At 43.3% G+C, this 23,720-nt stretch overlaps 1 protein-coding gene and 1 long non-coding RNA gene across 3 annotated transcripts in view; one reads left to right on the forward strand and one right to left on the reverse strand.

The window, feature by feature from the left end:
* LOC144225898 (uncharacterized) overlaps positions 1–23,720 on the forward strand; it is a 111,622-nt gene that overhangs the window by 47,951 nt on the left and 39,951 nt on the right. The window lies entirely within an intron of this gene.
* SMIM23 (small integral membrane protein 23) lies at positions 12,745–18,814 on the reverse strand. Of its 2 annotated transcripts, none has more exons than XM_077757137.1 (4): positions 18,728–18,814; positions 13,617–13,668; positions 13,349–13,416; positions 12,745–13,095 (listed from the first exon to the last, which is right to left on the reverse strand). In XM_077757137.1, exons 1-4 carry the CDS (start codon positions 18,740–18,742, stop codon positions 12,883–12,885), a joined length of 348 nt encoding a protein of 115 aa, XP_077613263.1. In that variant the 5' UTR covers positions 18,743–18,814; the 3' UTR covers positions 12,745–12,882. The 2 variants fall into 2 exon arrangements, with proteins under 2 accessions (XP_077613263.1, XP_077613262.1); XM_077757136.1 differs by having other exon boundaries at positions 18,653–18,814.

Consider the following 23,720-nt stretch of genomic DNA (forward strand, 5'->3'; position numbering starts at 1 on the left):
AAAAAAACTAAAAAAAAAAAAAAACAGGGCACCTGGGTGGTTCAGTCCATTAAATGTCCCAACTTCAGCTCAGGTCACCATGTACAGTTTGTGAGTTCCAGCCCTGAGTAGGGCCCTGTGCTGACAGCTTGGAGCCTGGAGCCTGCTTCAGATTCTGTGTCTCCCTCTCTGCCCCTCTCCCACTCATACTCTGTCTGTCTCTCAAAAATAAATATTAAAAAAAAAACCTGCAAAAAACCCAAAGACAAAAACAAAAAAACCCAGTGTTGTATATATACAGATTCATGGAGTTATATGTTCTCCTAGCCAATTCAAACTGAAAAAGGCTTTGGAGACCTGCTAATCTAAACCTTCATTTTACAGATTAGGAAACAGATACCTCAGAAGGGGAAGGGACTTGCCCAGGGTCACCATGAAGTAGTGGTGAAGCTGGGCTAAGAACCTGGACCTCCTGACTCCTGTCCCAGGGCTCTTTGTTCTAGGCTGTGTGTCTTTAGCCACCTCCTGCCCCATTTCTTTAAAGGCTGCTCTCAGGCAGGGATTTGAGTGCATACCAGCACATTCCATGATAAGTCCTATTACTACCTTCTATTACATCTCTCTCAAATTCATCCCTTCCTCTCTTTTCCTATTGGTAGGGGGAAGGAAGGAGGGGAGAGAGATTAAAACAGTTTGATCTGAATTCATTGTAGCTTGAGATGTGATAACTATTTGCTGGATAAAATCAAGTTAAGATAAAGCTGAAGAATGACTTTGAAGATTAGAATGCTCAAATTGGGAGGCTTTGGTTGGGGCACAACTCCTGTACAGTGCTGGTGGGAACGGATACAGTGTTACCCCAGGGTGATTTGACAATATGTATCATGAACTTTAATAATGTCATCTGTTATGTTTCGCTAAACTTTTAAACTGAGGGATAACATGGTACAGTTTCATGCGTGAGCCTTAAGTGAAGAGCTTGATGAATTTTTAAAAGTGAATACACATGCGTGCCCACCATTGAGATAAAATATTACCAGCACCTCCAAAAGTCTCTCTTGTACTGTCTCCCCAAAAGTAACCAATTATTACTCCCCAAAAGTAACCAATATCCTGACTTAGAGCACTATAGATGAATTTTGCCCAATTCTGAATTTCATATAAATGGGATCCTAGATAGAATTATGCTCTTTCTTGTCTGACTTTCAGTCACATTATATCTTTGAGATTTATCCATGGTCTTGTATATACTGGATATACATATATGGATGTATATCCATTCATACAATGGAATACTATTTATTTATCCATTCTACCAGTTGATGGACTGTTGAATGGTTTCTAGTTCCTAAGTGCTAAAAATAATGTCGTATGATATTTTTGGACACAACTTTCAATACACACACGTACACACACACACACACACACACACACATATATCCATTTCTAAGAGTATACATTTGTAGTAGAATTTTTGGATCATAAAACATATGGATGTTCAGCTTTAAGGTACAGCTAACAGTTCTTAAAAGCAGTTGTCCAATTTATGCTTCCAAAGAAATATAGGAGAGTGCTAATAGACCTATACCCTACCAACACTTGGTTTTGGTTAACAATTTAGACATTCTGATTGTAGGGGATAATATCTCATTGTGGTTTTAATTAGGCATTCATGAATAGCAAATTGACCCCTTGCATATTGCCCTTTTGTGAAGTGCCTGTTCAAGGTTTTTCTCATTTGGGAAGGTATCTTTTTCTTATTATTTGTAGGAGTTCTTTATTTATTCAGTGTACAAGTTCTTTGTGTTGTAAGTGTCTTCTCGCATTTTGTTGGCCATTTCCCCTCTTAATTGTGTCTTTCCATGAACAGTAATTCTTAATTTTAAAATAGTCTAATGTACCGATCTTTTCCTTTATGTGTAATGTTCTTCATGGTTTGTTAAGAAATCTGTCTCTATCCGTGGTCATAAACATACACTCTTGCGTTTTATTCTAGGAACTTCATTGTTTTACTTTTCGTGCTTAAGCTTAGGATTCACCTGAAGTAGAATTTTGAGTATGTTATGAGGTGAGAATCAATAGCCATATTTTCCATAAGTTTGTGCAATTCATGTAGTACCATTTATTGACAAGACAATCCCCTCCCCTCCTCCCCCCCTCCCCCGCTACAATGTAGTGGTATCTTGGCCATAAATCAGGTAACTGCATAAATTTGTGTCTGATCTCAAGCTTGTTAGTCATGTCCCTTAAATCTTTACACAACCTCATTTGCTTTTGTGTCTGTTTGTATTATCAGTTACTGAGAGACATGTTTCAAAACATGCCACTATGGTTATGGAATTAGTTATTTTTCCTTTTAGTTCTTACAATGTTTGAGGCTCCGTTACTCTCATCTCCTCACAAAAGAGAGAGAGAAAGAGAGACAGAGAGAGAGAGAGAGAGAGAATGCCAAGTGGGGAAGGAGCAGAGAGAGGGAGACAAAGAATCCTGATGCAGCGAGCTTGACACAGGACTTGAACCCACGAACCATGAGATCATGACCCAAGTGGAAGTTGGACGCTCAACCAACTGAGCCACTCAGGTGCCCATGAATTGTTACTCTTAATATCTACTAATACTTTTGGTCTTAATGTTTGTTTCATCTGGTATTAGTAGGTCTATACACCTCCTTTTAAAGATCTCTATTTATTCTTTGATGTTTTTATGGATGATTTCCCAACCTTTTATTTTTAAGTTTTTATTTGTGTCTCTTATAAGCAAAATGCATTTAAAAAAATCCAGATTAACTACCATTCTGTTTTAATTGAAACATTTAGTCCATTTCTAGTTTTTGGCTCTTATGAATCAAGTTGTAGTGGATACTTTTATACAAGGCTTTTTGTGAGTATATACTTTTTTCTTGGGTTAATATCTAGGAGTGAAATTGTTGGGTCAGAGTTGGTGTTTAATTTTATTGTTTCCAATTCCTATTCTCTAAGCATGACTTTATATACAATAAAATCAAGAGATTTCAAGTATACAGTTTGATGAATTTCAACAAATGCAAACACCCATGTAGCCACCACCCCCGAATTAAGAAGTAGGTTATTTTCATCACTCCAAAACCTTTCCTTACACACCTCCTTGAGATGCTGACCTGATTTCCAGCACCACAGCTTAGGTTTTTGTAGAATCAGACAATAGCTACACTTGTGTCTTCCTTACTTCATGCAGGGTAATGCTTTTGAGACTCATCTAGGCTGTTGTATGTATCAGTAGTTCATTCGTTTATTTATGAGCACAGTTCTACTGTATGAATATAACCCCAATTTATTTATGGACATTTGAGTTATTTTCAGTTGTAGTTTTTGTGCACTTGTATTTTTTTTTTTTTTGTGGCCCCCTTTGTTTTCATTCTCTTCGGTCAATATTTAGAATAGGATCACTAGGACATTCTGTAGGTCTCTATTTATTTATTTATTTATTTTAAAATGTTTTTATTTATTTCTAGGAGGGAGAGAGAGAGAGAGACAGCGTGAGCAGGGGAGGGTCAGAGAGAGTGGGAGTCACAGACTGAAACAGGCTCCAGGCTCTGAGCTGGCAGTCAGCACAGAGCCCGACGCGGGGCTCAAACCCACGAACTGCGAGATCATGACCTAAGCGAAAGTCGGACGCTTAACCGACTAAGCCATCCAGGCGCCCCTGTAGGTCTCTATTTATAATAAACTGCCAAACTGACTTCCAGACTGGTTTGCATAATTTTATACCCTGTCGACAGTGTGTGAGATTTGCAGTGCTCTGCCTTCCTCCCCAAGTGTGGTATTGCCCTAGCATCCTAACTGTGATTTTAATGTGCATGTCCTTGATGAACAGTGATGGTGAGCACTTTTCTCATGCTTATTGTCCATTCATGTATCTTCTTTTTAGCACACTTTAAGCATTGGGTTGTCTATATTTTTCTTATTGATCTGTAGAAGCTCTTTATATATTCTGCATATAAGACTTTTGTCAGATGTACATATTGTGGATAATTTCTCCCAGTCTGTGGCCTGCCTTTCATTTTCTTCATGCATTTGTTAATAATAGTGAATAGTTCTTTGAGGAAAAGAATCCCCTGGGTGCCCATTAATGTTATGTAGGATATGGGGAAAATACTTATTACAGATTGTTGGATAGAAAAACAAGGATGCAACATTTTATGTTGCATTATGACCTTAATTATTTAAAAATATGCATCTTAAAAAGTGGGGAGAAATACACAAAACATTGCTTTGGCTGACTCTGGGTGGTGAGCTTATGCTCTCATGCAATTCTTTTTTGTGGTAAATGCACACAACATAAAGTTTACCATTTTAACCATTTTAAAATGTACAGTTCAGTGGTATTAAGTATCACTTATTGATTGCATTGTACAACACGATCTAACCCCAGAGCTTCCCCATCACCCCAAATGAAAACCTGTACCTATTAAGCAATTATTCCCTATCCTTCCTCCCATAGTCCCTGACAAACCATGATCTGCTCTCTGTCTCTATATGCCTGCTATTTTATTTCATTTTTAAAATTTTTAAATGTTTTATTTATTTCTGAGAGAGAGAGAGCGAGACAGTGTAAGCAGGGGAGGGTCAGAGACAGAGGGAGATACAGAATCTGAAACAGGCTCCAGGCTCTGAGCTGGCTGTTAGCACAGAGCCCGACGCAGAGCTCGAACCCACGAACTGTGAGATCATGACCTGAGCCGAAGTTGGACGCTTAACCAACTGAGCCACCCAGGCGCCCTTATGCCTGCTATTTTAGAAATACATACATTTGGGGCCCCTGGGAGTCTAAGTAGTTAGGCGTCTGACTTCGGCCTGGGCCATGATCTCGCGGTTCGTGGGTTCCAGACCTGGGTCGGACTCTGTGCTGACAGCTCGGAGCCTGAAGCCTGCTTTAGATTCTGTGTCTCCCTCTCTCTGCCCCTCCCCAGCTAGTGCTCTCTCTCTCTCTCTCTTTCTCTCTCAAAAAAAAATTTTTTTACTAATGTATACATTTGCTGTACTTTTGTCTGACTTTTTGCTAACGAGTGTGTGCTTTGATACGAGAAGTAAACCAAAAACCAAGAACAAGGAAGGATGTCTTATAAAGGGGGAACAAGTAAGTTATAAGGAATAGATGCAAGCTCTATGCCAGAGGGAGTGAGACGTGGAATTCCCTTTGTGACAGTAGCTAAACATGCTGGGCTCTGACTGCCAGCTGCTCCTGTCCTGCTCCTGTCCCAGCCTGGCAGCCGGGTCCCAACACTATGCCCACATTACCCCTTGAGGCTGCGTATCCCCCCCAGGTGCCATTTTCTCTGACCCTCCCCCACACCAGGAGTAGAGACCATGTTGGTTCAGTTGTCCGAAATCGCTCTGCTGTCCAGGGTGACCCCAGCTTACCCTGTCGGTCATTAAGCGTTCTGGAATAAATGAATGCCTTTGTGCAAGAAATGACTCTGCCCTGACTCTAGAGAGAAAAGAATCACATGGGTCAGTAGGTGTAGCCTCAGAGCCAAAGGCAGGTCCTGGAAATGAAGCTCAGGGGCTGAGTCTAGCCCTGGGAGAACATATCTGCATGGTAGATTCATGAGGTCCCTCATGGCTTTAATGACCAGGGCAGGAGGAGAGAAGTAATAGCGAGTGACATTTATATAATGTGTTACAGTTTACATAGCTCAGCATGGGCATTACCTCATTTAATCCGGAAGGAGCACAGGGTGGGGCTTGAGCACGTGGCCCCGGAGTTGGCTTGTCTGACTTTGCATCCTGGCCCCCGCCGCTTACTGTGTGACCCTGGATATCTGCGCACCCCGTGTTCCAGTTTCCCTGCCCGTGCAGTGAAGACACTGAGAGCGCACACAGAGTGGTTGCGATGATTAAATAAGGTAGGCGGTGCTCGTAAAGTGCTTAGAATTGTGCCTGGAGCATAGTAAACACTAAATAAAAGTTGCTTGTGATTACTTAATTCTCTCAGTGGGCCCTGGAGGTACGGAGACATACCCCATTTTATGGGCAGCTGACTGGGGCTCGGAAGGATGGAGTGACCTGTCTGAGGCACACTGGGGAGGTTGGGGTGGGGAGCAGGGCTTGGACCAGGTGTGTGTGACTCCAAAGCCCTGATATTAAAGCTCCTTCGTGCTGCCTCCTCTGACGGGCACTTTGCCTGGGCTCATGGGCAGGAGAGGTAGATTCTGATATAGTTTGCCTGCACACCGGGTGTCAGGAAAGGTCACCTGTCTTGTGTAGATGAGCTATGATCCGAAGGAAGATAGCTGAGAAAGCACTTTGCACTCCACCCAAGTATGATGGGAATGTAATCAATTGCTATTAATACTTTAATAAAGTATTTAAAATTTTTTCCTAGCACCGATTTCCCACATTCTAGTAATGACACCCTGATTTCCTATGGGGAACCACCACTTGCCCACTCGGTCTGTGCGTAGGATTATCCCTGGCTAGAGAGATGGGTGTGTAAAACAGGTCTGGTCAATGTGAGTGCTTTGTCACTTTAGCCACCAGCATTAGCTCTGATATCAGTGTTTGATCCACTCTGAGAACCACCAAGTTCAGTTGCAGGGATTTGATCATCGTTATCAGAGAAGAGGCGTTTGCTTCCCTCTGGGGAGAGCGGGGGTATATGACAGAGCCTGAGCTCCTGCTGCCATCTTGCTACCACAGTGGGGATGGCCTGCTGAGAATGGGGCCCAGAGGCACGTGGAGCTGTAGATGGAGAGTGAGACCAGGGCCAGTGTCCCCTGGATTTAACTGGGCATGAGTCTAGACTTACTGAGACTTTTCTGTTAATGCTCCCTTTGGTTAGCTCCTACTGGCTTTCTAGCACTGTGCTTTGCTGTTATGTTCTTTCAATATCTCAACAGCCACTCAGAGGAGGTGGTAGTAGCCCCATATGACAGAGGGGGAAACTGAGGCTTTGAGTGGTGAAGTGATTTGGCTAAAGCACACAGGTGAGCAGAGTTCCTCAGAGTCTGCTGAGGGCTCAGTCACTCTACTGAGAAAGCCAGCCACAGCTCTGAAAAAAGTTCCCCGTCTTCTTTCTTTGCCCTCCAGCAAGGATGCATGTCGTCTTGGAAATGTCACAACAGAAGGGATTTGGATGCCCTAGAAAGGCGTCGTCTTTGGCTCCATCCCTCACCACCCTCAATTATCCTTCTGACAGCCAGATTGGAACCAAATTGGATTTAGTGCATTTCACAATTTTTTTGAACAAATTTGTGGATTAAGGGAACAAATTAAATCCACATTTTTATTTGACATCATCAAAAATATGACATGCAGACTGGAAGTGGACCTTCCTGGTCTGGGAATAATTTCAGTGAAGACCAAATGCCTACTTCCCAAGGGTATTTGTTTAAAAAAAAAAAAGAATTTCACAAAGGCCTATGGGAAGGCTGGTCCCAAATCTTACATGAGACCTGGGATCTGATACTTGGGGTGAGGTGGGGCCACACCAGCACCCATACCTGGGATGTGATTCTAGTGGGAAGGGAACTCTCTGCCCCCACCCATCATTCATCTGTCTTCTGTTTCCCCCATGACTCTCCCTTGGCTACACCCCAATTTAAGTTTCTGTGTTTTTCTGTAACTGGACTAACAGATTTTCATGTTAGTGCCAAATCAGGATCCTATCCCTCCTCTTAAGTTCTTAGTTAGGCCAATAAATATATAACTGACTCAGCAATTAGGTGCTTTTGGCACTTTACCCAATATAGTTACTTCATTTTTCTCATCTTTGTTTCTTGGTTTCATGGTAGAAGGACAAGCTATATGTGGGCAGGGAATGTGACTTCTACTTTTCCATATATGGATCCAACATGTAGTAGCATGAATTGAGAATTTATTACCTTACAAATTTAATTGGCATATGATTACCTAACAATAACATGATCTTGGCTAGGCTTAATGGAGGTACGACTGTAAAATACATTGGGTTAATATGAGGACTTTGATGCCAGGTAGCCTGGATTTGAATCCCCATTCACTGATTATATGATTTTAACAATGATACAGTCTCTCTAGGCCTCACCTTCCCTGTCCATAAACTGGATAACACTCAACAATAACACTCAACCAAGCTCCTAAAATAGGACCACAGTCTATAAATGCCTGTTGCCACAATTTTATTATCTCTTCCCAATAATCCTTCTAGTCTTAGGAAACACATACAGCTAACATGTAGGTGGACTTTGTCTTATCCAATTTTTGTCTAGATTATCAGATTCTTATCTTTAAAACATGAATTAGCTGGATGGTTGAGGAGTTTTTCACCATTATATAAGTTGGAGGAATGGAAAAGAAGCTGACCAAAAACACTAAAACAAGGAAGAATGCAGAATGAATCCGTGTTAGCAAGAAAGAAGAGCCTGAGGGAGCATTAAGGAAGACTGCCAAATCTATGAAGTAAAAGAGAGATAGGGAGAAAACCATCAATTAAAATTAATTAAAAATTTTAATTGTTTGTGGTGCTGACCTCATGTTCCAGGTGCCTGAAACAAAGGAAGAAATGTGGATAATTGAGTGGCCATGACATTTTTCCAACTGGCCACTTTCCCCTTAACAAGACCACACCTGTCTCTTCCTTGCAGTCCTCATGGGCTCCTTGGGTCCAGGACCTGAATCACGGTTCAGGTTGCGCTCCGCTGAAGAGAGCCGGAGTCCTGGGGCCTGGCAGACAGCTATCTGGATCTTCCTTCCTTGTTCTTACCCTGCAGCACATCCTGCTGATGGGACTTTCAAACTGAATTCTGCTTCTCTGTACCTCTCCCCCCACTCCAAGCCCCCTTTCCCAGCTGGAAAACCACAGTGGCTCTTTGAGTGGTTTCCTTGTTTCTACTCTTACATTTATCATTCTCTGAAATTGCCTTGTCTTGATTTTTCTACTTCTTTTTCCCATTAGCCTGTAAACCTTGTGTTTACTAGTGGCTGGTACACCTATGGCCCAATCATTTCTTTTTCTTTTTTTTTCCAATTTTTATTTAATGTTTTTTTTATTTTTGAGAAAGAGAGAGAGACAGAGAACAAGTTGGGGATGGACAGAGAGAGAGAGGGAGATACAGAATCCGAAGTAGGCTTCAGGCTCTGAGCTGTCAACACAGAGCCCGATGCAGAGCTCGAACTCATGGACTGTGGGATCATGACCTAAGTCGAAGTCGGACGCTTAACCGACTGAGCCACCCAGGTGCCCCTTCAGTTTTGACTCCTGATTTTATTATTCAGTTTCTCTTTTCTACTTGGTCTTTGGTCTCTGGGAAGCCTGGCCTTTCAGGGTCACTTGGAGCTGGTTGTTGTAAGGGAGTTGGGTTGGGGTCTGGGAGGGGGCAGGGAGACCCCGCTCTGCTGGCAGCACTATTTCTTGATTGAATGGAAGGAGCTGGAAATAGTTGCCTTCTCAAGTAAAAGGCATTTTCTTTCTCAAAGGGAAGTCCACTCTACAGATATGAAAGTGGGCCCCTTAATAGATCTTCTGACAACATTTTGCCAAAGTCATTCAAATTATAAGATTTCAAAGTCATGAAAGGTAGTCACACTTTTCTTTTTAAGTGTGTAGTTTGTATTTTTCACCCTCAGGAGCTGGAGAATGAATGAAATATTCCCAAATTAGGCTGACCTACTCCCCTGTGATGACTCTGGTGGTCAGGCCCCTTCCATCTCATTCTTAGCAATTATATTCAGCCTTTGAATGTTTGCCTCACCCAATTCTGCTTCCCTGATACTGGCTCTGGGGGTTCCAAGGTACAAGGGTTGCCATCACTGTCTCTATGCCACATTTCTGACCACCTTGGGAAATATGAGGTCATTACACATGGTCCAGAGCCACTCATCAGGAAAGGGCTCAGGCTGTTTGTCGTATGAGAAAGGTCCATTCTGGAGTATTTGATTCTCCCATCCCCCTTCTGCCACAGCTGACTGTGGAGTGGGAGTGGTCATCCCAAGGTCATCCAATCCAAAGGCTGGTGGACACAGAGCCTGACTCAGGACAGGAAGCGCCAGCCAATGAAATGGACCAATCACATCCCACCCACTCGCTTGGAGCTTGATCTGGGAAGTGCAGACAGAATTATATGGTCATTGGAAGATTGCAAGGTCATGAGAAAGAGAGAGGCCTTGTGGGACCAGAAGCAAATCAGAGTTAGGAGGACTCAGAGGCAGAAGTGCTGAGCTGAAAAAGGGATGGATAGAGTGGTAGGCAAGGAAGCCACTGGAAGCAGGAAGAGATGGGGCAGACACACAAAGAAAAGCAGAGACCCAGAGAGTGGCAAGGTCAAGGTGGAAGGCTAGAGGGAAGCTCCCAGATTTTTGCAGCAGGGGCCCCTGGAGCACCTTGGTGGATGCCTTGGGGTCTCAAAGCCCTTCCTGGTCCAGACTCCAGGATCCCAGGTTATGGTGTGCTCCTGACTTCCATGAGATTCTGGCTCCCGTGCTATTGCACCACAATAAACCCTCATTGCCTGAGCTACCCTGAGTGGCTTGCTGTTCTTATGGGCTCACAAGTCAACATACCACTGCCAGTGGGCTACAGCCCCGCCCCAGCATAGGCTGTTTCTGCTAGGCTTTGTGTGTGGGTACGTGGGGTGATTGATGCATAAGGGCTTTCAGGGTGTGACTCCTCCTTTCAAAGGCTCTGCTAATATCTGCGGGGGTGGTTTCATTCCTTAAGGATCTAGGCTCTATTTTCTTTTTTTTCATGTATCCCCCAATTTTAGATACCTATGTGTTATATAAAAGTATCCATAACTATGTCATATATGAAATATAAGTATACATATAATATGCAAATATAAACACACGCACATATATGTTACAATACAGTACAATTGCAACTTCGATGGGGGTTAGAGTCCTCAGTGTGTTAAGCTAAGCCTGTGTATAGTCAGAATTATGCCTGAGAACCCTCTCAATACCGATAGAGCCTATGTACATGATTTGGGGTCTGAAACTACAGCCTCTATAATAGTAAAAATAAGTGCAGAGAAATGTCAATATGAGACCTTCCCGCAGAGTGCTTGCTGAAGTAGCTGCAAATGAGAGAAACAGATCCTAGTTTCTCAGCCCCCGCTGAATATTCAAAGTAGCAAAACCGTGACCATAACTTGTAAAGACATTTTCCTTCCCAAGCAGCAACCCGAATAATTTCTCCCAGCCAACGAATTGCTGTGCCTTTCCCTGGAAGTCAGATATTCTAGGAGATGATTTTAATTGCAACCCTCATGCCTTTCCAAAGATCTGAGGTAGTCCTGATAATTAGCACATATTTATCAGCTCCAGTAAACTAGAAAGCAAACAAAATCATAGAGGCAAATAATAATTTAAAAGATGAGGCTAATATCGTTCCCACAATGGACAACTGAACCCTGAACTTCTGAAGTCAAGGGAAAAAGGGAAAACCCTAGGGGCACCTGGGTGGCTCAGTTGGCTAAGCGTCTGACTTCAGTTCAGGTCATGATCTTGCAGTTTATGGGTTCAAGCCCTGTGTCGGGCTCTGTGCTGACAGCTCAGAGCCTGGAGCCTGCTTCAGATTCTGTGTCTCTCTCTCTCTGCCCCTCCCCCACTCATGCTTGGTCTCTCTCTAAAATAAATAAGTGGTAAAAAAATTTTTAAAAAAGAAAGGGAAAATCCTAGATAAGAATTATTATTGTTTAATCAAAGTAATCAAAATTAAAAGTCACGTGTAATTTCATCACAGTGATATTCTTATTTTGCTTGTAGACACTGTATTCCAGTGTCTCTGAGAGCAAAATAATAGGTAATTTTATTTTAAAATATTTGAATTAGCATAACATAGTCTGAAAATAAAGAAGTGTGAAAAGTTTTACTCTCATCCTGGTCATACATTTACCCATTTCAACTCCCCCCACCACCCCCGCCCCGCTTTGTATCCTGCTTGTTTTTATGCACATTCAGTAACATCGTCGTCGTTGTCATCATCATTATCAACAAAAAAATACAGATTCTTGTCCCAGGCTCTTCTTACACCTTGAATTTTTCATTTAACAACCTTTCTTGTAGACTTTTCCATATCAGTAGAAAAGCTTCATCATTCTCTTTCATACCTACTAGGGCCTAATTTACCTAATTTACCTAATTTAATGTGGGACCTACTGATAATCATTTAGGTTGTTTCCTTTGTTTTGCTATTATAAACGAAGCTAGGAGGGTAACATTACATATGTGTAATTTCACACATGCATATATATAGTAAGTATATATTTCACATATAATGTATATAGTATGTGNTATATATAATATATGACAAATATTCCACACATATAGTAGATAAATCCCTAAGGCATATTGCTGGGTCAAATGGTAAACGCATTTGTGAGTTTGATAGCCGTCACCAAATTGGCCTGCACAGGGGTTTGGGCAGTCTGTGCTGCTAGCAGCTGTGCCATAGAGTTGAGCTGCCACAAAACAACTATATACTCCAGAACCAGGATCGTCTTGCTACATTCCAGGGAGGAAGGAAAAGGAATGTCAGAAAGGAAGAACTGTTTATCAGGCACTCTACATACACACGTTCATAATGCTGTGAGGCAATTTGGTGTCCCTGATTTTTCCTAATGAGGCAGTTTGTCTCAGAGAAGTTAGGGAGTTTGCGCCGGATCTCAGGTAAGGGGGCGAGGGTCCTGCCCCCGAGCCTGGCTTGGTTCCAGTGCCCCAGCGTCCTGGTGCACTGGAAGATATTTAGCAGGGCCCTGGTGTCTTCCTGACAGCGTCTGTTCATCAGTCAGCAGTGGTGCCAACAAAGTTCTTAGGGTCTCAACTATTTTATTTTCTCGCCTGCTTTGAAATTCAGGCGTCACAGCTCAGCTCTTATCAGAGGGGCCCCGGCAAGCCTTCCCCCCGCTTCCACTCGGCGGCCTCCCCAGGGTCCAGCCCTGGGCCCTCACAAGTGGCTCTTGAAGTTGGAGCAGGGATCCTCGGGGCACCCCTCTCCCAGAAGGGCATCTAACCACTCCTCCAGGTCCCGCACCAGCTGCTCGAGCTCTCGCACCTCTTTTTCTAGCTTCTCCAAGAAAACATGCAAGTTTTCCTTCAACCAGGTCCTGATGACCTTTATTGGCTCTTCTACGGGTTCATTGGACTGGTATTCAAATCCCTGAAAGGCAGACATCAAAATTGCATCTTGAGCTTTTTCATGTAGGAACCCCCTCCTTCCCTGCCACTGATTTCGAAAAGCTTTCTGAGCCTTTGCAGGGTTTCTGTCTGGAGTGTCTATCCCCACCTTCTCCACCTGGCCAGCTCCTACTTATCCTTCAAGATCCAGCTCGCCATTGACACCTCTGGGAAGCCTTCCCAGATTTCCTCAGCCAAGCTTAACATCCCCTCAGTACCTTTCTTGAATATGTTACCTGGGAAGCCACAGGATTCTGGGGATAGTTACATTCTCTGATCCTTTCTGACACCTCCCAACTTCTTCCTGAAACAGGCACGAACATCACCCTTTAACAAAGGCAACTAAGCAGTAGTTGAAATAAACATGTTTGGTAATCCCAGTGGGTGAAGGAGGTAGGAGAAGGCAGGCTGAGGAGGCCTCTTGGGCATGCATCCATCTCCAGAACACCCCTCCCAACTCCGTGTGGACTCGGCTCCTCCTTTCTCAGATTTCGCAACTCTCACCTGATATTCCTGTGCCCACGTACAGTACCAAGATCAGCAATGCCAACAGCGTCTGGGGGCAAGAAGTGGAGGGAGGAGGTGACTTTCAGGGGGCCAGTAGGCATCCCTGCTTCCCTCATAGAGGGCTAGCCATGGGGCTGCTCTCCAATCGCTTTTAGAGCTTAACTTCTTTCTGGTTATCCATGTCATGCCTGCTTATTACACAACCCCCAAACATTGTAGAAGCAGGAAACATGGCAGCCTCTTGACATTCCATTGGTGTGTTTCCTCCCTTCTTCCTGCTGAGAAGCCCTACCTCTCTTCTCAGTCCTTTGGCCCACTTTTACATTTTTGCTCTAAATGGTCTTTAAAAGGAATCAACTTTATTGTGGTATAATTTACAGACCATGAAATGCATGCATTTTAAGTGTATGGTTTGATGAATCGTGACATGTCTACACCTGTGGACAGTCAAAAGAAAGACCATTTCCATCACCCCAGAAAGTTCCCTTATGCCCCTCTGTAGTCCATTTCCTTCTCACACTTACCCTGCCACAGGGATCCATCACTATGGAGTAGCTTTGCCTGTTCCAAAACTTCAAATGAATCGAAACTCATGGTCTATTCTCTTTTGTGGTAAGCTACTTTTTAAAAAATGTTTATTTATTTTTGAGAGACAGAGAGAGAGTGCGAGTGAGGGAGGGGCAGAGAGAGGGAGATACAGAATTTGAAGCAGGCTCCAGGCTCTGAGCTGTCAGCACAGAGCCCGACGCAGGGCTTGAACTCAAGGACCTCGAGATCATGCCCTGAGCTGAGGTCGGATGCTTAGCTGACCAAGCCATCCTGGCGCTCCTGTGGTAAGCTACTTGTGCCCAACTGAACATGATTTTGCGTTCAGTGTCATGGATAAATAGCATTATATTGTATGCATGTGATACAGTTTATGTCTTCACCTATTGATGGACTTTGGGCCCCTTCTAGTTTCAGACTATCTTGAATACAACTGCTATGAACACCTGGATACACCTCTTTGTGTGGACGCGTGTTCTCACTCTGCTTGGGTTAGTACCCAGAAATGCAAATGCTGGGTCATATGGCAAGTGTGTGTTTACTTTGATGAGAAACCACCAAACTGTTTTCCATGGATTTGTACCAATTTGCATTGCTGCCAGCAGTGCGACAATTCTAGTTGCTCCATGTCTGTGTTGGTAGTCTTCTTCGTTCTAGGCATTCTACTGGCGGTATAGTAATATCTCAGTGTATTTTTACATGCATTTCCCCAATGATGAGTGATATTGTCTTAGTCCGTTTGTATTCCTGTAACTAAGTACCACAGAGCCATGGCTTATAAACAACAGAAATTTCTTATAGTTCTAGAGGCTGTAAATTCAGGGTCAGGGGGCCAGGAGGGTTGGGTTCTGGTGAGGGCGCTCTTCTGGGTTGTAAGCAGCCACTTACTCTTCATATCCTCATGCGGTGGAGAGCAAAGAGAGTTCTTTGGGGTCTTTTTAAATAAGGGCACTCACTAATCCCATGCAAGAGGGTTCCACCCTCATGACCTAATCATCACCCAAAGATCCCAACTCCTAATCCCATCACTTTGGGAGTTAGGATTTCAACATATGAATTTTGGGGAGACATAAGCATTCAGTCCATAACAGGTGTTGGGCATCTTTTCATGTGCTTACTGATCATCATTCGCCCGTCTTACTTTGTGGGTGTGTCTATTAGAAGCTCTTTGCTCTTTTTTTTAATAGAGCAATTGTCTTCTTCTTAAGTTATAGTTCTTTTTTTTTTAAGTTATAGTTCTTTATGTGTTTTGGATATACGTTTTTAGTCAGATGTTGTGACTACAAAGTCAAAGTCTGTGACTTGCCTTCTCATTTTCTTATCAGTGTCTTTGTAAATTAAAGGTTCAATTTTTTAAATGTTTATTTTTGAGAGAGAGAAAGAGCATGCGAGTGGGGGAGGGACAAAGAAAGAGGGAGACACAGAATCCCAAGCAGGCTGCAGGCTCTGAGCTGTCAGCACAGAGCCTGATGCGGGGCTCGAACCCACGAACTGCGAGATCATGACCTGAGCCAAAGTTGTACACTTAACTGACTGAGCCACCCAGGAGTCCCATAAACGGTTTCCATTTTGACAAATATATTCCCTTTCTGGTGGTGCCTTTTGTATGCAGCCTACAAAATGTTGTCAAACTCAAGGTTGTGGAAGATTCTCTCCTCTGTCTTCTAGACGTATTACTGCTTTAGCTTTCCAGTTAGGTATATGGTCCATTTTGAACCCCCAGCACTGCTGGGTTTCCAGCATTTCTGCTCTGCTCCCAACCATATAGAGCTGCTAAGAGCAGCTAATCCAGCCCTTGGCATGCACATCCCAGCCCCCTCTGCCAAGATGTCATGGGGCTCCCCTTTGGTCACAGCTCTCCTCCCTCTCCAGGACCGTGTCCTCTAGATCCCAGCCGCTTTAGCTGTCCTAGGCCGTGCAGCTCAGCAGGACTGCTGTGCAAGCTTGGGCTCCACTTCTCGGTGCAGCAGCCACTGGGAAAGAGGCCAGGCTGTGTCGGGAGTTTTCCTTTTCCCAGGGATCGCACTCTTGTGCTGCCTGGGACCCCTCCCCTGAAAATAGCTGTCTCATATCTATCGACAGTTTTGGGGTTGCTTATGATGGGAGGGCTAGCTTCGCCCCAGTCACTGTGTTAGAGCTGCAAGTGTAAGTCTAATCACAGCGTTTCCGTGCAGGCTGGAGTGAAGGAGCTGCCTGGCGACAACTTCGCTCTGTGGCGTTGGGTCAGCCCACGATCATTTGGGAGATTCTGGTGGATGTGCCAGGATTAGGAGAGGAGGAAGGTGGGAGGAGATTAGAGAGCTGGGAGAAGAGAGAGGCATAGTCTGAGTCCTGGAGGAGCCTGGCGCCCACGCTTGGTGGCTTTGTGGTGTGTCTGGGCAGACCTTAGCCCAGGGAATTCAGAGACCCCTGCTTTCAACAGACAATGGGAGCTGTGACAGTGACGGTGTCAGGGGCAAGCAAAAGTGGACAAAGGACTAAGGCAAACACAGCACTGACTGACACTGAATTTTCCTCAACTCATTAGATGCAGGCTGAGTTAGATTTGATTTGACTTCAAAGAATATATTTCTTACTCACCTTAGTTCATGAAGCCAGATTAAGACCTGCTGCCACAACAAAGAAGATAAAAGATTTGTGTAATTTCCCTCTCCCCCAGATAGTTTTCTTTATATATATTAGCAACTGTATTAGTATTAAGATTAACTTCAGAAATAAAAATAAATTACAGAGCATCAACCTGGCTGGGTCTTACAGACACACTGATGAGTGAAAGAAGCCAGCCATAAAGGTACACACTGACTGATTCCATTCACATGAAATTCAAGAACACACAAAACTCTATGATGGAAAAGATCAGACATCATGGTTATGGGTGGCACTAGCTGGGAGGGGCCTGAAGGAAGCTTCTGGGGTACTGGAAATGTTCCATTGCTTGAAGTTGGGGGGAGTGATATGTGGGTGTGTATGCTCAATGTAAAGATCATTGTATTGTACACTTAAGTTTGGGAGGAGGGGCTTTTTCCTAACAATGTTCCCTGGGAATCTTTCTACAGACACACAGAACTGTCTCCTTCTTTATAATGGCTGATTAGTGTTTCATGCCAAATGCTCTATTTCTTTAACAACCCCTATGTCCATGTACTTTACAGGACAGCATCTTCTCCAGCACACTTGCTGCTGGGTTCGTATTGTGTGCTGTTTGGAGGCAAAGGAGGGACCAGGGGCAGGATTAAGTTTTAGTTCTTCTCCCATGTTGCCTTGGGGCTTGAGCCAAATGGTTTCTTCTCTCTGAGCCTCAATTGCTTCATCTGTAAAATGGATTTTGAAGTATGCTGAACGGTCTTTCAAAAACTAAAGCTGGGGCTTTGTCTGTGATTGGTCTGGGAGATGCCGTGGTCAACAAAGTGAATTCCCTACTGCAGAACTTCTCAGAGCCTTCATTATGTGAATGAGCAGTATAAATCTCCAAGAGGGGACAAGAGTATCGGCATTCCTTGAATGGCAGAACTCTTCTGGGCGTTTTTCTCAAAGAGCCTTCCTGGGGCTTGGCATCTGTGGAACTCTTGTTAGGAAGAGCTGCAGCATGATGGGAATCCCATCAGGCCCCCACCTTACTGTGACACCATCAAACAAACAAGTGCACAAATCATTTGAAAACACAGAGATCACCCATCCCTTGCTCTGCTTAAAATCCCTCAAAGGCTTAAACAAACAACAAACAAACAAATAATGCCCTCTTATGAATCTCAGAATAAAATCCTATCTCTTTTCATAGTGTGCATCATGAGGCCAGCTGACCTCCCCAGGCTTCCTTTATTTGCCTCGCTCACTTCTCCACCTGGGAGGCAGCGGAGTGCAGGGTAAGGGTTCTGGAATCCGACGGACCTGGCTTCAGATCCTGGTAGATCCTGGCTATATGGCCTCTTTGCCTTTCTGAGGCTCAGTTTATCCATCTGTGAATGAGGCTGTCAATAGCTGCCTCTCGGGAATGTTGTCAGTCATGAGAGAGGCGGGCAGGGGCGGGGGGGATGGGGAGTGGAAGCACCAGGCTGTGCATAGTACGTGATAACATTTCCCGTTTTGACAAAGTTCTACACGAGGTTTGAATTTCAGTCCTAAGAACAAATACTCCGGGAGCTCTATAATTCAGATGTATCCTATATATTTCAAGTCATTCATTCATTCATTCATTCAGCTACTATTATGAACCAAGCGCCGCTGTAGGCACTAGCGATATAAACGAAAATCCCAGCCCTTCCAGAGCACACATTATGCAGGTCTGTGCTGAGGATTAAGTAAGAGAGTCAGTCAGTAGTGGCTTCAGGGACCGAGGACCCAAGCACCACCATGTGGTGTTCCCCAGGTCGGGCTCCAGGGAGAGTCAGGCCCAAAGCCTCTCCTGACTTTGAGGGTCTTACGGTCTGTGTGGAGTGCCAAAGGGAGCCCAGACGGGAGGGAGGCGGCTGCGTCTGGTCCAGCCTCACCTGTTTCTTGTCCTCGCAGCGACTGCCCCTTCTCCTGTCTAGAAGCTCGGCTGCCACGCGCCCTCTGCCGCCTACCTGTTGGATCACCATGGCCTCGGGTCAGGCTGCCTGGGTGGAGCTGGGTACCCCCACCTGCCAGGCAGAGAGGCGCCCTCCTCCTTCCTGGCCTCCAGTCTCCAGGCATCCCTCAAACACTGAGTTCTGATGTCATAGAAGGTGGGAGGCAGTAAGCCTCCCACCATGTCGCTACCCTGAGTTTTATTCCTGCCTCTCACATTTTTTTTTTCATATAAATGTAAAAAGCAAAGACCAGAAAAAAAAATTCATCAAAATATTGTGTTTCAGGATGATGATTTTTTCAGGTTTTTCTTTCTGTATTTTCAAATTTTTAATAACATACGAGTTTTAAAATACAAGTCAATAAAATTTTTCATTGAAGTTTCTATTGAGATGGTTGTAAATAACACATGCAGTAGTAAGAAATAATACAGAGTCCCACTATACCTTCTACCCAGTTTTCCCCCAATGGTAACATCCTGTATCCCCTGTAATACAAGATCACAACCAGGACGTTGCCATTGACCCAGTCTATCAATCTTATTCAGACCCCTCCAGTTTTACCTGCGCTCATTTGTGTATGTGTATTTAATTCTAAATATTTGTCACAGGTGTAGGTGTGTGTATCCATCCCTACAGTCAAGATGCAGAAGAATTACTTAGATTCCAGAAGAATTATTATGTTGCCCTTTGATGCCCACCATCTTGTCCATTGTCCTTACTTCCTGACAAGCATTCATCTGTTCTCCATTTCTAAAATGTTGTCTTTTCAAAACCGTTATATCGAACAGTATGCTATCTTTGGATGTTGGCTCTTTTGTACTTAGCATAGTTCTCTGGGGATTCACCCAGATTGTTGAATGCATCAGTAGTTAGTTCTTCTTTATTGCCCCATTGCATTCCATGGTGCGTGTGTGTGTCTGTTTAACCATTCACCCACTGACGGACATCTATTTCTAGTCACTGGCTCTCACGAATGAGCTGATGTGGACATTCTTATACAGGTTTTGTGTGAACCTAAGTTTTCTCTGGGATGCCCAAGATGGAAATTGCTAAGTTTTATGGTAATTGCATAATAGTTTTGTAAGAAACTGTCAAGCTGTTTTCTGGAATGGCTGCACCATTTCACATTCCCATTAGCAATGTATGAACAATACAGTTTCTCCTCATCCTTGCCAGCACTTGGTGTTTTCATTATTTTTTTATTTTAGACATTTTAGTAGGTATATGGTGATATCTCATTGTGGTTTTAATTTGCATTTTCCTGATAGTTAATGATATTGAACTTTTACCATGTGCTTATTTGCCATTGTATCTCCTCTTCAGTGAAATATCTGTTCATGTCTTCTGCCCATTTTCTAACTGGATTGGTCTTTTTACACTTGAGTTTTGAGTTATTTTTTAAAGTTTATTTATTTTGAGAGAGAGAGAGAGAGAGGCAGAGAGAGAGGGAGAGAGAGAATCCTAAGCAGACTCTGCTTTATAAGCAAACTGTGGGATCATAACCCGAGCCAAAATCAAGAGTCAGATACTTAACTAAGCCATCCAGGAGCCCCAGGAGTTGTTTGTATGTTCTAGATGCTAGTCCTTTTTGAATACATGGCTTATAAATATTTTCTCCCAGTGTGTAGCTTGCCTCTTCGTCCTCTTCACATGAATTTTTGCAAAGTTTTTAATTTTAATGAGGTCCAGTTTATTAATTTTTCTTTTATGAATCACGTTTTTTTTGTTTTTTTTTTTTTAATCAAGTCTAAGAACTCTTTGGCTGGCCCTAGAAACAGAAGATTTTCTCCTTTTTTAAAAACATGTTGGGTGCCTGGGTGGCTCAGCCAGTTAAGCACCTGACTTTGGCTCAGGTCATGATCTCACAGTTTGTGAGTTAGAGCCCCACATCAGGCTCTGTGCTGACAGCTCTCTCTCTGACCCTCCCCTGCTCATGCTCTGTCTCTCTCTCAAACATAAATAAAAACATAAAAAACCATGTTATAGTTTTATGTCTTACTGTCCAGTCCATAATCTGTTGGAGTTAATTTTTATATACGGTGTGAGGTTGGGATCAAGGTTCTTTTTTTTTTTTTTTTGCACCTTTGTAAAAAATCAATTGCACATATTTGTCTAGGCCTAATTCCATGTTCTCTATTTTGTTTCATTGATCTGGCTCCCATACCACATTGTCTTGGTTACCATGGCTACACAACAAGCCTTAGTACTGAGTAGAGTGACTTCTACTTTGCTCTTCTTTATCAAGATTGTTTCAGCACTTCTATGGCTTATGTTTTTCCATATTAACTTTAGAACAAGCTTGCCTGCATCTATAAAAAGCAACCCTTGCTGGCTGGGAATTTGATAACAATTGCATTAAACCTATAGATCCCTCTGGGGAGAAGTGACACCTTCACTATGTTGTATCTCCCAATCCATGAACACAGTATGCCTCTCCATTTATTTAGGTGTTCGTGGATCAACATTTTGCAGTTTTCAGCATACAGATCCCATTTACGTATATATTTAACTATTACATTTTTCTGACTTCCCTCATTTTATTTTTTAATTAAGAAATTTATTACTCATTCTTTTTTTTAAAAGTTTTACTTAAATTCCAGTTAGTTAACATCCAGTGTAATATTAGTTTCAGGTGTACAATAGAGTGATTCAGCACTTGCATATGAAGCCTTTATCTATCAAACAAATTTCATGTGTTAAGAAGTCATTAACCTGCAACATTTTTATGAGCTATCTTTCCCAGAGTTACACATCCCCAGCTTCTGATTAGCACCCAGATAACTTTTACTCATCGAGCACCTACTGTGTGTTAGTCATTTCACTAGCTTATTTCATTACGTCTTCTCTGGGCTATAATTTTGTAGATAGTTGGGGATTAAATCTGTTTTACTAGCCATTGTGTCTCTGATTCCCATTATGCAGCCTGTTACACACTAAGTGTTCAGTAAAAATATTTGTTGAATGGATGAATAATGAGCAACTTCAAACTGTGGATTCTGAGAGGCCATGAACTGTGTCTGGTGAATACATTTTTGTATTCATAGTACTTGGCTCAGTAAATATTTGTTGAATGAGTAAAGCAGGTGGTATGATTTTAATTTTACCAATGAAGCGGCTGAGCCCTAGGGAGGCTAGGGAAGGATATTAGCCATAGTGGTGGGTGTGGACCGTGTATTGACTCTGTGCCAGACCCCATGTTAAGTGCTTTCCATACATTATCTCATTTAATCCTCAGAGCTGCCCTGCAAGGTCAGGGTCGCCAGTCTCTTTTTGGGGGATGTTACTTTCCTTATTCCAGATCACATACCTTACCTGGGCTGAGGCAGATCTATTTAATTCCAAAGCCTTTTAGTTGACCACAAGGAATTAATGTAATTTCAGCCAAAAGCAAAGAAGGTTGCCTTTCTTATTATCCTCTGGTGGCTTTATTGTGGGTAAGTAGATGTGGGATTCCCATTAAACTTTTGGAAATACCAAAAGTAGCTTTATTCTCTCCTCTCTGTCCAACTCTATGACTACCTTAGCTTAGCACGTAGGGATCTCATACCTTTCCTTTTATACCATTCCTTCTCCTTCCCTTTTCTCTAACATATCTTATTATTATCATCCACAGCTAAGATAGCTCAAGAAATGACTGAGTCCCAGGCATTCCTCTTCACATATATTGGCTCACTGTATTATTATTGTGGCTCTAGGTAGTAAATAATATCATTATCCCCCTTGTACAGATGAGGAGACTGAGGCTCACAGTGGTTAAGTTACTTTCTCAACATTACACAGCTAGTGAGAGCTAGGACTGAGATCTGAGCTCTGTGTGTCTGATGCAAGGCCCCAGGCTCTTGATTGCCATGAGATTTGCCTCTTCCTTGGAAAAACTCAAGACAATAAAAAGGAAAGGATCTTCCCAAGTCAGTTGGAACAAAGGGACCAGATCTCAGGTCTCTGATCCCCATGCAGTGGCTTTTTAAAAGGCCGTTTGTGTCATTTCCATGGTACAAGATCATGGCAATGATGCCATCTCCAGGGTAGCTATTGGCTTCTTGGACTTCACCTCGCAGAAACATGTCAGATGTCAAATGCAGATCAAAGACTGAGCATTAAACTAATTAGGACGTATGGAAAGTAATGAATTATAGTCATGGAAAGAGAAGATGACCAGGAACATTTTCTAGGAAACTCAATGAATTCTTCCAGGAAACTGGCCTGAAGAACAGTGATGAGTGGGGAAGCTTCTGAGATTAGTTGGTAGGACCATTTGCTATGGATTCAGCTTCAGAGCAGGGAAGAGAGGAAAGAATGGCCTTGCCTGGCCCTCGGAGTGCATGCCCAGGAGGGCTGGGAAGGGTCCACACTGAGCCGGGTGCCTGACAGCCTACCCAGGCCTCCCATTTCCCAGTAAAGGAAGAAGCCGGGGATGAGAATGGAGGATGGGTACAGTAGACAAGGGAATTAGGCTTCCTGTGTGATTGTGGGAATGAATGGGGGAGAGATGGAATGAATGGAAAATGTGTGATTGAATAGTGTTCCAGGCAAATAACTAATTGAAAAGTTACCCCCTGCCATGGGAGACATCTGCCCCATACCTAACAAGTGTAGGTCAAGCAGTGCTGTGTTCTTAAGTGCAGTCACTCAACCATATCTGGGTTCAAATTCTGATGTCACTGAAACATGTTACTAAGGAGAGTGACAGCCTGTCTCTGAGTCTCAGACATCTGAAAACTGAAGCCAACGATAATGTGTGTCTTGTGGGGTTATTGGGAGGGCTAAGCAGGAGGGACTGACGGGATACACAGCTTCACAGCTGGAACCTGTTTCCCACTTCTCTCCCACCCCCTCTCTCTCCTTTTCAATTCCCTCTCCTTCTTTTCCTCATTCCTCAAAGATTTATTGACTATCTGCTCCTGTGACAACTCAATGCAAATGTCTCTCCCAATAATTTGAGAATGCAAAAACTTTATATGAAAAGTGTACTCAGGGGTGCCTGGGTGGCTCAGTCGGTTAAGCATCT

The sequence above is a fragment of the Crocuta crocuta genome, unplaced genomic scaffold (assembly GCF_008692635.1).
Source record: "Crocuta crocuta isolate KB4526 unplaced genomic scaffold, BGI_CrCroc_1.0 scaffold131, whole genome shotgun sequence".
In the NCBI taxonomy this organism is placed as follows: Eukaryota; Metazoa; Chordata; class Mammalia; order Carnivora; family Hyaenidae; genus Crocuta; species Crocuta crocuta.